The sequence below is a fragment of the Trachemys scripta genome, chromosome 2 (genome assembly GCF_013100865.1).
Source record: "Trachemys scripta elegans isolate TJP31775 chromosome 2, CAS_Tse_1.0, whole genome shotgun sequence".
In the NCBI taxonomy this organism is placed as follows: domain Eukaryota; kingdom Metazoa; phylum Chordata; order Testudines; family Emydidae; genus Trachemys; species Trachemys scripta.
In genome coordinates this window covers 119,985,943-119,999,133 of record NC_048299.1, presented here as the reverse complement: position 1 = coordinate 119,999,133, position 13,191 = coordinate 119,985,943, and the positions used below count along the sequence as shown (strand labels likewise).

At 42.5% G+C, this 13,191-nt stretch overlaps 1 protein-coding gene across 1 annotated transcript in view; it reads left to right on the top strand.

Annotated features, from left to right (window-relative positions):
- LOC117871576 (sodium-dependent neutral amino acid transporter B(0)AT3-like) overlaps positions 1 to 13,191 on the top strand; it is a 75,921-nt gene that overhangs the window by 47,984 nt on the left and 14,746 nt on the right. Inside the window, exons 4-6 of the mRNA XM_034759392.1 lie at positions 2,066 to 2,247; positions 2,579 to 2,689; positions 12,397 to 12,509. Coding sequence (XP_034615283.1) covers positions 2,066 to 2,247; positions 2,579 to 2,689; positions 12,397 to 12,509 — 406 coding nt within the window. The remainder of the gene's footprint in view (positions 1 to 2,065; positions 2,248 to 2,578; positions 2,690 to 12,396; positions 12,510 to 13,191) is intronic.

The window sequence follows — 13,191 nt, the reverse complement described above, 5'->3', positions numbered from 1 at the left end:
GGTAGGAATAAATGGTAAATTTTCAGAATGGAAAGGGGTAACTAGTTGTGTTCCCCAATGGTCAGTCCTAGGACCAATCCTATTCAACTTATTCATAAATGATCTGGAGAAATGGGTAAACAGTGAGGTGGCAAAGTTTGCAGATGATACTAAATTGCTCAAGATAGTTAAGACGAAAGCAGACTGTGAACAACTTCAAAAAGATCTCACAAAACTAAGTGATTGAGCAACAAAATGGCAAATGAAATTTAATGTGGATAAATGTAAAGTAATGCACATTGGAAAAAATAACCCCAACTATACATATACTATGATGAGGGCTAATTTAGCTACAACTAATCAGGAAAGAGATCTTGGAATCATCGTGGATAGTTCTCTGAAGACGTCCATGCAGTGTGCAGCAGCAGTCAAAAAAGCAAACAGGATGTTAGGAATCATTAAAAAAGGGATAGAGAATATACGGAGAATATCTTATTGCCCTTATATAAATCTATGGTATGCCCATATCTTGAATACTGCATACGGATGTGGTCTCCTCATCTCAAAATATATACTGGCATTAGAAAAAGTTCAGAGAAGGGCAACTAAAATGTTTAGGTGTTTGGAATGGGTCCCATATGAGGAGAGATTAAAGAGGCTAGGACTTTTCAGCTTGGAAAAGAGGAGAGTAAGGGGGCATATGATAGAGGTATATAAAATCATGAGTGGTGTGGAGAAAGTAAATAATGAAAAGTTTTTTACTTGTTCCCATAATATAAGAACTAGGGGCCACCAAATGAAATTAATGGGCAGCAGGTTTAAAACAAATATAAGGAAGTTCTTCACACAGCGCACAGTCAACTTGTGGAACTCCTTGCCTGAGGAGGTTGTGAAGGCTAGGACCATAACAGGGTTTAAAAGGGAACTAGATAAATTCATGGAGGTTAAGTCCATTAAAGGCTGTTAGCCAGGATGGGTAAGGAATGGTGTCCCTAGCCTCTGTTTGTCAGAGGGTGAAGATGGATGGCAGGAGAGAGATCACTTGATCATTACCTGTTAGGTTCACTTCCTCTGGGGCACCTGGCATTGGCCACTGTTGGTAGACAGGATATTGGGCTGGATGGATCTTTGGTCTGACCCAGTATGGCCATTCTTATGTTCTGTATCTTAGGTGAATGCCCTAGCCCCTTGGGGGGAAAGGGTGAATGCACGTGCCATCATGTCCTCCTCCTGTCTTGTCAATCTATCTCTTAATTTCCTGTGTTTTCATACACACACACACACACACACAAGCCCCACAATAAAATGATTCATTCAATTTAAAAAAATTTTGTCAACACTTCCGATTTGCCAAACATTCTGAATTTCAGTTTTGCTCAAACCAATCATTTTTTTTCATTTTTGGAACTGCCAGTGAACCACAAAATCAGTTATTTGCCCAGCTCTATTCCACAGGACTGACCACTGGTAAAAAAATCTGGAGAATACCAGTGGTCCGTGGATCACAGTTTGGATATTGCTGCCCTAGCTAAGACTGGAAACTGAATAAAAGATGTCACACATTGTGTGCTGCTGAATATTGGGTCCAATGGCTCCAACTCTGGCTTTCACAAAGTAAACTGAAAGTGGTTTTCAGCTGAGGAGTCCCTCAATATAAGGGAATTCACCAGTGGAAGGATGACCAGCATTCTGTCTCCCCTTCACAGCCCTTGCATAGGATAATATATTGGGGCATGGGCATAGCCTCCTCTGCACTCTGTCAATCCCTAGCTGCTGCAAAAGTCCTTTGGGCAGGCATTGTTGCCATGTGCAATTTAGAATAGCTCCTCAAGGCTGCTTAAAACTGGTCCCATAGGGTGGCTGTAAAAATGATGTAAGGCCCCCTTCTGTACACTACCCAGATGAGGATTTCAGTCCTTGATCTTTTAGTCTTGACTAATATTTTAAGTTTCCAGGATAGCTGTCTTTCTTCACTAATATAGAAAGTTGCTTCATAATTATTGTTCCCACAGTACATGGGAAATGAGATATTGTTTAAATTTCACACTTGCCAGTTTAGTAATACTTGTTATACTTTTCTTTTCAGGATACATTGAAGAATGCCATGAAAGTACTGCAGTAAATTATTTCTGGTACAGGAGAGCTTTAAACATAAGCTCTGATATCACTGACAATGGCAACTTACAATGGTGGTTAGTTTTGTGCTTGGCCATTTGCTGGGCAATTGTGTACATTTGTACCATTCGAGGAATTGAATCCACAGGAAAGGTGAGGAAATAGAGAGAAGACCACCTAGAAAAGTTGACTTGCTGCTCTGTCTCTTGTCCTTAAAGTACTAGATTTCATCTTCATGGGAAATACAAAAACAAGTATGTTCTTTCAAACCCTAATTCTTAGAGTAGATATCCCCAAATGTATTTTAGGGAGGGATTTTATGACAAAACAAATTCTAACTGGTCATTCTGCTTCCTGAAAAAAACATGTTATACTTAGAATATGCTGCTTCAAAAAAATTGTACTAGAATGAGATGTTGTAGTAACTAAAATAACCTCTATTGACCTTGTTGTCTCTGTCTCGCTTTTCTTATTTCCCTATTAGGCTATTTATGTAACAGCCATATTTCCTTATGTGGTCCTAACTATATTCCTTATTCGTGGACTCACTCTACCAGGAGCCACTGAAGGTTTAGTTTACTTCTTCACTCCTAATGTAAGTATCAGTGTTGGCTGTATTCAAAAACATACTTTTTTCTAGTTATACCGGCCATCTAGCTTTCAAATATCACTTTTCCAAAAACTTCCTATCCAGTACTTCATCTAAGGTTCTTTTCAGTCAAAGTATTTGTAGTTATATGAATATATCTTAGATTGTGATAAGAGTGAAAGGAGTACTAAATCATTTTTTTACTAAGCATTTTCCCATACTTTATGATACAGTATCATAGAATATCAGGGTTGGAAGGGACCTCAGGAGGTCATCTAGTCCAACCCCCTGCTCAAAGCAGGATCAATTCCCAACTAAATCATCCCAGCCAAGGCTTTGTCAAGCCTGACCTTAAAAACCTCTAAGGAAGGAGATGCCACCACCTCCCTAGATAATCCATTCCAGTGCTTCACCACCCTCCTAGTGAAAAAGTTTTTCCTAATATCCAACCTAAGTATATGCTTAGGTGGAAGCATACTATGAAGGCATCATTAGTGACACCAAAGTTAAAGTGGAATTGAGTTTTGCACTTAAAGGATGATTCAGCTTCTTATGAAAAATGTGTATCCTTCTGAAAATTACAGTACTTACTGAGTAAAAAATTAATCTTCTGAGATTTTAAAAATAATTCTCTTTAGGAATTAAACACTTGATTCTTTTAAAGATTAATGGTAATTCCCACCCCCCTTATTCTTCATAATTGAAAGCTTCTTCAGCAGAGCCTGAAAGAATCAGGATTTATCATGCAGAACTGTCCTATTTCAAAATTACTGCCATCCCCCATTGTTCTCAATAGGACTGAAGGCACAGCTCCCCTCATTTGTAGCCATTTTCAGAAAACTACTTAGCTTGTAATTGCTTTTTTCGTGAGGAGGGGAGAAGGCAGGAAGTGTAACTGTACAGTGAAGCTGAGGCGAAGAGAGACTGAGGGAGGAGGAGGGTTGGCACAAACAGCAAATCAGCACAGGGCAGAGAAAGTCAGAACTATCTACTGATTTTGCCTGGAATGTCCACAGGCAGGGCCAGCTCTGGCTTTCTGGCTGCTCCAAGCAAAAAAAAAAAAAAAAAACCTGCAGTGCGGCCGGAGCCAGGGTGCCTCCCTGTCCTGCAGATCATCTGTACCCCGGCTAGCGGGGGGAGGGACAGGGGGAGGGAGCGGGGGGAGAGAGAGAAGGGGCTTCAGCGGGGTGCTGCCACACGGCCCCTCCTGCCGTGCCCCCTGCCGGGAGGGCTCCACACCACTCCGGTTGGCTGGGAGGGAAGGATGCGGGCTGCCCTGCCAGATTTGCTGCAGGGCGCTCCTGTCCTCCACGCCGCTGCCCCCTACAGGGCGGCCGGAGCGGAACAACAACAACAACAACAAGCAGCAGCTGTGCCGCCCTAGGATTGGGTGGAATGCCGCCTCCTACAAGCTGCCGCCCCAACCACCAGCTTGCTCGGCTGGTGCCTGGAGCCGGCCCTGTCCACAGGTCCCTGCTTTAGCTACTTTTGCTTCTGCTAGCTGGAGTCTCTGGCTGGCTCCTCTCTACCTTTCTCTCCAAATGCCACGTGATGTGGGAGGAGAGGAGTGGCACCACCTGGAGTATCCCCAGAGTGTGTGTGGGTCTCCCCATCACTGTTCCAGGACCAGGGAAGGAGTGGCCCAGCTAGGCACCATTTTATCACCATCCCTTACTGCTGCAGTCCCTGCTTTGGATGTTTCTGTGCTCACATCTCCCAGGTGAGTGCTTTAATCACTGGGATATTGGGTATTCTGAACATACACACCAACCAGTTCCCAAAATCCCCAGCTGGCTCACCCCAGCTGTATTTTGTGTGGGTTAGGCATACTCAGAGCATGCCTACCAGATCGGGCCACAAAGGCAAGATAGGCAGGAGAAAGCCTAGTTTGAAAATCACATTGGGGTAAGGCGCCTTGCAGCTCATCTAGCTGTGGGGAAGTGTTAGGATTTAGGCAACTTTGTGTATTCCCAGTGGGGGGAAATTGGGATTAGGTGCTGACAGGGTTAGGCAGCAGAACAATGGTTTTGTGAATGTCAGGCATCGAAGGCTATTATTTAGGCACCACTAAGTCCCTTTGTGTCTCACAGTGTCTCTGGCTCCTCATAGCATAGTGGGCCACCATCTTCCCTCTGGGCAGTTATGGCTTCAATCCCCATTGAGAAAAATGGAAAGGGGGCAGCAGTTTGTGAAAGATAAACTCATTTATGAAAAATAAATGGCAAAAAGTGACCATTAATCCTAAATATCTTTTCAAAAGCTACCCATTGCATCAGATCTACTCCACAGGTAGGCCAGAGGGGGTATCTAGGCTGTATGTGTGTATATGCAGAGTCACATAAGGAGGTCCAAGAAGAAGGGTGAATTTGGAGGTGGTGCACATGGCGTGAGAGGGAGGGGAACTTTGGAGGACAGAAGGGAGGGCGAAACTGGTGTACACTTTGGCTATTTTCTTCTGCTCTAGCTAAGAAGGCAGTTGAAAAATCAAGTTTTAACTGATCCATATGCTTGGCTCCATAGTAAGGTAAAGCAGCTAGAGTGTACCAGTAAATATGGCCATAAAAATTAAAATTAAGAAAGTGATTTAAGGTTGATACTTCATATCTTCAAATCATTAAACCACCCCATGGTGACATTATGTTTCTTCAGTATTCATGTATGAAATTTTATTTTATAAAGAAGGACACTCCTAGGCAAAAACTGTTAAGATGTTGTTAAGGTGGAGCGTACGGTTTAGCAATTTAGGGTAAACTACATTACAGGGATGTTGCAACTATCCTAGAACCTAGCATTATAAACATCAATGGGCTTTGGATTAGGTCCTTAAATATTACACAAAGTATTTTAAATTCATGTCAGCAGAGGAGTATGACAACAATGGCACTTCAGTCTCTCTCCTACAGCTAAATAAGAATGCTTCTTTATAAAACTGAATAACAGAGGTCTTAAAAATCTGTTCAGATCAGTAGTTTTGTGGACAAAAACCTATTGAATTGACTTTCACTGTCTTAATAGCTAAAATAACTACTATAAAATCCTGTACTGCAAGATGTATCTAATTCTTAACATTTTCTAAAAGATTTCAAATTCTATTTACATAAAAATATAATTACAGTATTGTAACAAGGTGCACTCACCTCTCATGAGAACCCCGTCTCAGTGAGTGTGCCTGCACACTCTCAGTTTCTGGTGTGTCTTCGATGACTCAGCCCTCCAGCCAAGTCTGTCTTCCGGGGTGCATGTCCAACAAGGGCCTCTCTCAGTGCCCTCTGTAACATCTTTCTCAAGTTGTCCCTGGTCCAGAATAGAGCAGTGCCCCAGGCCTCCTTCCCTGAAGGCAGTGTCTTCACCCTCTCAGGGCCTTTCTGGCTTCAGCTAGGCCACTACAGTTCAGTTCCCCTTCTGGGGTGCCTCAAAGTTCAGGCCACTTTCCCAGTGGCTGGGGTGAGAGGGAACCCAGGCCCACCCTCTACTCCGGGTCCCAATTAGTAGCAGACATGCCATGTCCCTTTATCTAAGCTACACTGCTGCTCTAATTTCCTGGGCGACATTCTTCACCTTACCTCAGGGCCTTGTCCTGATGAAGTCCCAGCAGCCAGCTCAGAGCTCCTTCTTGCTCTCCCTGGCTTTCAGCAGTACTGCCCTGTTCAAGGTCCTGTAGTTCCCTCAGCCAGCCAGGCATGCCATCCACTCTCCTCCAAGCAAGGGACTGGACTCATACTGGCCCTGCAGCTCTTCTTACACTAGCCTGCTGGGTCCTGTTTTTTTTGTTGAAGAATTGTGACTTTTAGGTCTGTAATTGAGTGACCAGGGAGGTTGAAGTGTTCTCCGACTGGTTTTTGGAATGTTATAATTCTTGACGTCTGATTTGTGTCCATTTATTCTTTTGCGTAGAGACTGTCCGGTTTGGCCAATGTACATGGCAGAGGGGCATTGCTGGCACGTGATGGCATATATCACATTGATAGATGTGCAGGTGAACGAGTCTCTGATGGTGTGGCTGATGTGATTAGGTCCTATGATGGTGTCCCTTGAATAGATATGTGGACAGAGTTGGCAACGGGCTTTGTTGCAAGGATAGGTTCCTGGGTTAGTGTTTTTGTTGTGTGGTTGCTGGTGAGTATTTGCTTCAGGTTGGGGGGGCTGTCTGTAAGCGAGGACTGGCCTGTCTCCCAAGATTTGTGAGAGTGAGTGATCGTCCTTTAGGATAGGATGTCGATCCTTGATGAAGGTATTTCTAGACTGCAATCAAGTCCTCTCTTAATCTTCTCTTTGATAAATAGATTGAACTCCTTAAATCATTCTTAGGACTTCTCTCTGAACTGTCTCCAATTTTTCAACATCCTTTTTTAAAATGTTAACAGAAGAAGCGGACACACTCTTCCAATAGAGGGTCTCACTGGTGCTAAATACAATGGTAATAACCTTAATACTCCTGCTCAATATTCCCCTGTTTATACATATAAAGATCACCTTATATCCCCCTTGACAATAGCCCTGCACTGATAGGGGTCATGGCTGACATGAGCAAAGTCCTTTTCTGAGTCGCTTTTTTATAGGATGCAGTCCCCTATCTTGTAAATATGGCCTTCATTCTTTCTTTCCTAGATGTATAACCTTGCATTTGGCTTTATTAAAATGTACATTTGATTGCACCCTGTTTACCAAGCAATCTATATCATGTTGTATTAGTGACTTATTGTGATGTTTCTCAAGCCACCTGGGGCGGAGAGTCACCTCATTACCACCTGCCTCCAGTGAGAGGGATTCTTGCCTGTGCCAGCTGGGGATTAGCTCCCTAACACAAACAACCCTTCCTTTGCCTTGAAAGTTAAAAACAGATGCACCCAGCCCGAGTCCCTTCAAAGTGTCCCCATGTGGTATCTAGCCCTGATCACTGATTACCCATAGAAATCCCAGATCTTCTGTTCCCAAAGGAAAGTGTACCACAGTTTACCCATTTTACCTTGATCACTACTTCTGTATCACACATAACAGTTGAGTTAAATTATAGTAAAGCAAAAGGAAATTTATTTAAGAAAAAATAGAGATTTAAATAGAAATAAGTGTGAGTGATGTTTCTTATACACAAAACAATCATAAAACATGTACTAGGTGTATAATTAATAGCTACCTTTACTAATAAAGTAGATTGTCACCCCAAAGTTCAGTTTCTTACAGTGCTTGCTAGCCCCGAGGAGCTCGGGCCAGTCCTCCATGAAGCACCCCTGCTTATCAAGATGCTTCCATAGTGAATGGATGCAGAGTATCTTTCCCTACCACCAGATATACCGAATGAGTCTTTTGTCTTTATTCAGACAAGATAGTCCCCTCGCTGTCAGAGAATTCCTTGTCACTTCCGAGTGGTTTCGATTGTTTATAGATAAGGCTATGGTTTAGTCATGGGTATTTTTAGTAATATGGACAGGGCACAGGCCAATAACAAAAATTCACGGCCTGTGACCTGTCCATGATTTGTACTATAGATACCTCAACTAAAATTTAGGTGCTGCAGGTGTTCTGAGGGGAACGGGCATTCTGATGGACTCTGCTGCTGCGGGGGGAAGGTGGCGGTGAGGGGGCAGTCCAGGGCCCTGCCGTTCCCGGGGGCCCCAATGCTGCTGCTCCAGGGGAAATCTCTGATTTCCAGGATATAGTCCTCCATTTTGAAGGTGTGGCCTGCATTCTTTGATCTTATGTGCATGGGCTTGCCTTTGGCCGCCTTAAAATGCATTTTGTTTCAATTGGCCCATCCTACCAAAAGACCCAGATCACTTTCTATAGTTGCCATATTATCATTTACCACCCTGCCAATCTTTGTGTTATCTGCAAATTTTACTCAGTGATGTTATATTTACGTTCAGATAACTGATGAAAATATTGACTAGTGTCAGGCATAGATCTGAGCCCTTTTAAAATATTGACACAGCATTTGTTTTCTTGCCTTCTGGAACTTCCCTACTATTCCAGGATCTACTAAAAAATTATCATCAGTGAGCCATAGAGTTCTCTGTTTAACTGTTTTAAAACTCAGAGCTGTGGCCAGGTTCTTAATAGTCTCTGCCCTCCAGGGTAATGGAGAGTCAGAAGCCGCATGGCTTTAGTGGGGCTGGACAGCCCTAGGTCTCCTGGGTTTAGAGACTTCTTCTCAAGAGTCCTTGGCTGGAGAAGGTAGAAGAACTCAGACCCACGCACTCTACTCAGTGTTCCAACTCAGGGCCCTTGTTTATGGCAGCCAGAACCAATCATTCTCTATTCCGTGCTGCTCTATAAGCTATTTCTTACCTCTCCTTCTCTATAGGCTCCCCCAGCCTCTTGCCCAGGGCCCTGCTTCTCCCTCTTTGGAGCACTGGCTTCTCTGGTAGCTTCTCCCCAGTCTACTGGAGGGATCATATCACTGCAATTCTTCTGCCTCACTGGCAGTTTCTCTTCTCCTCAGAAGTTCCCCCTCTGAGGTCCTTTTATCATGCCTGATGCTTCCCTGCCTAATTAACTACCTCTCAGTTACTCGATGAGTTAACTACTCCCAAGTGAACATGAGTTGCCTCATTCCCCATTGCGGAGCCTATCAGAGGGCCACCTACCCATTGACATTGTTTTTAACCCTATCGGTCATGAATTCTTTCACTGATACCTTTAGCTTCTGTTTATCAATTGTTTGCATTTCTTAACTTCTAATTCATTTTTCATTATTATCAACTTCCCCTTTTTTCTGATTATCTCTTTACTTTTTATTCTCTGCAATTAGTACACCTTTTTAACTGATAAAACTTTGTTATGTGATTGTGGCTTTTTGGTGCCGCTAGTAATTTTTTTAAAACACATGGATTCAAGAGACATGGAAAAATAAACACACTTTTCAAAAAAAAAAAAAAGCAATGAAGGTTAAATACAATTTTCATATATCACAGTTGATCATAGAATCATAGAATATCGGGGTTGAAAGGGACCTCAGGAAGTCATCTAGTCCAACCCCCTGCTCCAAGAAGGACCAATCCCCAACTAAATCATCCCAGCCAGGGCTTTGTCAAGCCTGACCTTAAAAACCTCTAAGGAAGGAGATTCCACCAACTCCCTAAGTAACCCATTCCAGTGCTTCACCACCCTCCTAGTGAAAAAGTTTTGCCAAATATCCAACCTAAACCTCCCCCACTGCAACTTGAGACCATTACTCCTTGTTCTATCATCTGGTACCACTGAAAACAGTCTAGATCAATCCTCTTTGGAACCCCCTTTCAGGTAGTTGAAAGCAGCTATCAAATCCCCCCTCATTCTTCTCTTCTGGAGACTAAACAAGCCCAGTTCCCTCAGCCTCTCCTCATAAGTCATGTGCTCCAGCCCCCTAAAAATTTTTGTTGCCCTCTGCTGGACTCTTTCCAATTTTTTCACATCCTTCTTGTAATGTGGGGCCCAAAATTGGACACAGTACTCCAGATGAGGCCTCACCAATGTCGAATAGAGGGGAATGATCACGTCCCTCGATCTGCTAGCAATGCCCCTACTTATACAGCCCAAAATGCCATTAGCCTTCTTGGCAACAAGGGCACTCTGTCGACTCATATCCAGCTTCTTGTGCACTATAATCCCTAGGTCCTTTTCTGCAGAACCGCTGCCTAGCCATTCGGTCCCTATTCTGTAGCAGTGCATGGGATTCTTCTGTCCTAAGTGCAGGACTCTGCACTTGTCCTTGTTGAACATCATCAGATATCTTTTGGCCCAATCCTCTAATTTATCTAGGTCCCTCTGTATGCTATCCCCACCCTCCAGCATATCTACCACTCCTCCCAGTTTAGTGTCACCTGCAAACTTGCTGAGGGTGCAGTTGACGCCATCCTCCAGATCATTAATGAAGATATTGAACAAAACCAGCCCCAGGACCAACCCTTGGGGTACTCTGCTTGATACTGGCTGCCAACTAGGCATGGAGCCATTGATCACTACCCTTTGAGCCCGACGAACTAGGCAGCTTTCTATCCACCTTATAGTTCATTCATCCAATCCATACTTCTTTAACTTGCTCGCAAGAATACTGTGGGAGACCATATCAAAAGCTTTGCTAAAGTCAAGGAATAACACATCCACTGCTTTCCCCTCATCCACAGAGCCAGTTATCTCGTCATAGAAGGCAATTAGGTTAGTCAGGCATGACTTGCCCTTGGTGAATCCATGTCCACTGTTCCTGATCCCTTTCCGCTCCTCTAAGTGCTTCAGAATTGATTCTTTGAGGACCTGCTCCATGATTTTTCCAGGAACTGAGGTGACGCTGACTGGCCTGTATTTCCCCGGATCCTCCTTCTTCCCTGCTTTAAAGATGGGCACTATATTTGCCTTTTTCCAATCGTCCAGGAGTTTTCAAAGATAATGACCAATGGCTCTGTAATCACATCCGCCAACTCCTTTAGCACCCTCGGATGCAACGCATCCGGCCCCATGGACTTGTGCTCGTCCAGATTTTCTAAATAGTCCTGAATCACTTCTTTCTCCACAGAGGGCTGGTCACCTCCTCCCCATGCTGTGCTGCCCAGTGCAGTAGTCTGGGAGCTGACCCTGTTCGTGAAGACAGAGGCAAAAAAAGCATTGAGTACATGAGCTTTTCCCACATCCTCTGTCACTAGCTTGCCTCCCTCATTCAGTAAGGGACCCACACTTTCCTTGACTTTCTTCTTGTTGCTAACATACCTGAAGAAACCCTTCTTGTTACTCTTAACATCTCTTGCAAGCTGCAACTCCAAGTGTGATTTGGCCTTCCTGATTTCACTCCTGCATGCCTGAGCAATATTTTTATACTCCTCCCTGGTCATTTGTCCAATCTTCTACTTCCTGTAAGTTTCTTTTTTGTGTTTAAGATCGGCAAGGATTTCACTGTTAAGCCAAGCTGGTCGCCTGCCATATTTACTATGCTTTCTATACATCGGAATGGTTTGTTCTTGCAACCTCAATAAGGATTCTTTAAAATACAGCCAGCTCTTCTGGACTCCTTTCCCCCTCATGTTATTCTCCGAGGGGACCCTGCACATCAGTTCCCTGAGGGAGTCAAAGTCTGCTTTTCTGAAGTCCAGGGTCCATATTCTGCTGCTCTCCTTTCTTCCTTGTGTCAGGATCCTGAACTTGACCATCTCATGGTCACCGCCTCCAAGGTTCCCATCCACTTTTGCTTCCCCTACTAATTCTTCCTGGATTGTAAGCAGCAGGTCAAGAAGAGCTCTGCCCTTAGTTGGTTCCTCCAGCAATTGCTCCAGGAAATTGTCCCCTACACTTTCCAAAAACTTCCTGGATTGTCTGTGCACCGCTGTATTGCTCTCCCAGCAGATATCACTAGCAAGACAATACTGGAGTAGCTTGATTTCATAGATGCTCAGTTACTACTGTGATGAGCACCATAGAAATACATATACATAAGTAGGGAGAAAAAAGTATTAGTCAAAGTTTAATATGTCTATGTAAAGTGTCACTCAGAAAAATTATTATATCATAAAATAGAATATCAATACTACAATTACTTTTTGGAGTGAGATCTTAAAAATTAACAAATTTCAGAATCCCTACATAATGGGCCTTCAAATTATGCTGATTTATTGGAATATTTTGGCATTCACTTCCATTTTTCAGCACACTTAAGTAGGGCCACAATTCATGAACTATGAGAACAAAGAAAAAGACAACTGAAAGTTTGGAAGCAAGTCTAATACTCACATTCATTGCAATTGTTTCAGATGAACATTCTCAAAAATCCCCGTGTATGGCTTGATGCAGCCACCCAGATATTTTTCTCTCTCTCCTTGGCTTTTGGAGGACTTATAGCATTCTCAAGCTACAACTCACCAAAGTAAGTATGGCTACGACTTTCACAGATTAGATTAACCATTTGTTGCATATTCTTCTAACTGTCAAAAACAGTATTTATTTGTGATACTTGTAAAGTATCTTATCAAAGTTTGACCTTCCAATGGCTAAACTATGTTCACACTATAAATGTGTATTTTAAATAGATTAGAAAGAAAAAATTACTCATTTTAAACCTGAAGGGAAAAAAAGAAGACTATTTCCCAAATATCACTATTTGCAAGAATATTATGAATATTATTTCTTATTGAAACTGAGCATAATTTCATTTCAGGACTTACATTTTGTGATTTTCCTGTGGGTAAAATTATATACACAAACACACACACAAATATTAGGGCTGTCGATTAATCACAGTTAATTCATGTGACTAACTCAAAAAAATTAATTGTGCTTAAAAAAAGTAATCATGATTAATCACAGTTTTAGTCACATTGTTAAACAATAGAATACCAATTGAAATTTATTAAATATTTTTGGATGTTTTTCTACATTTTCAAATATATTGATTTCAATTACAACACAGAATACAAACTGCTCACTTTATGTTATTTTTATTACAAATATTTGCACTGTAAAAATGATAAACAAAAGAAACAGTATTTTTCAATTCCCCTCATTCAAGTAGTATAGTGCAATCTCTTTATCGTGAAAGTGCAACTTAC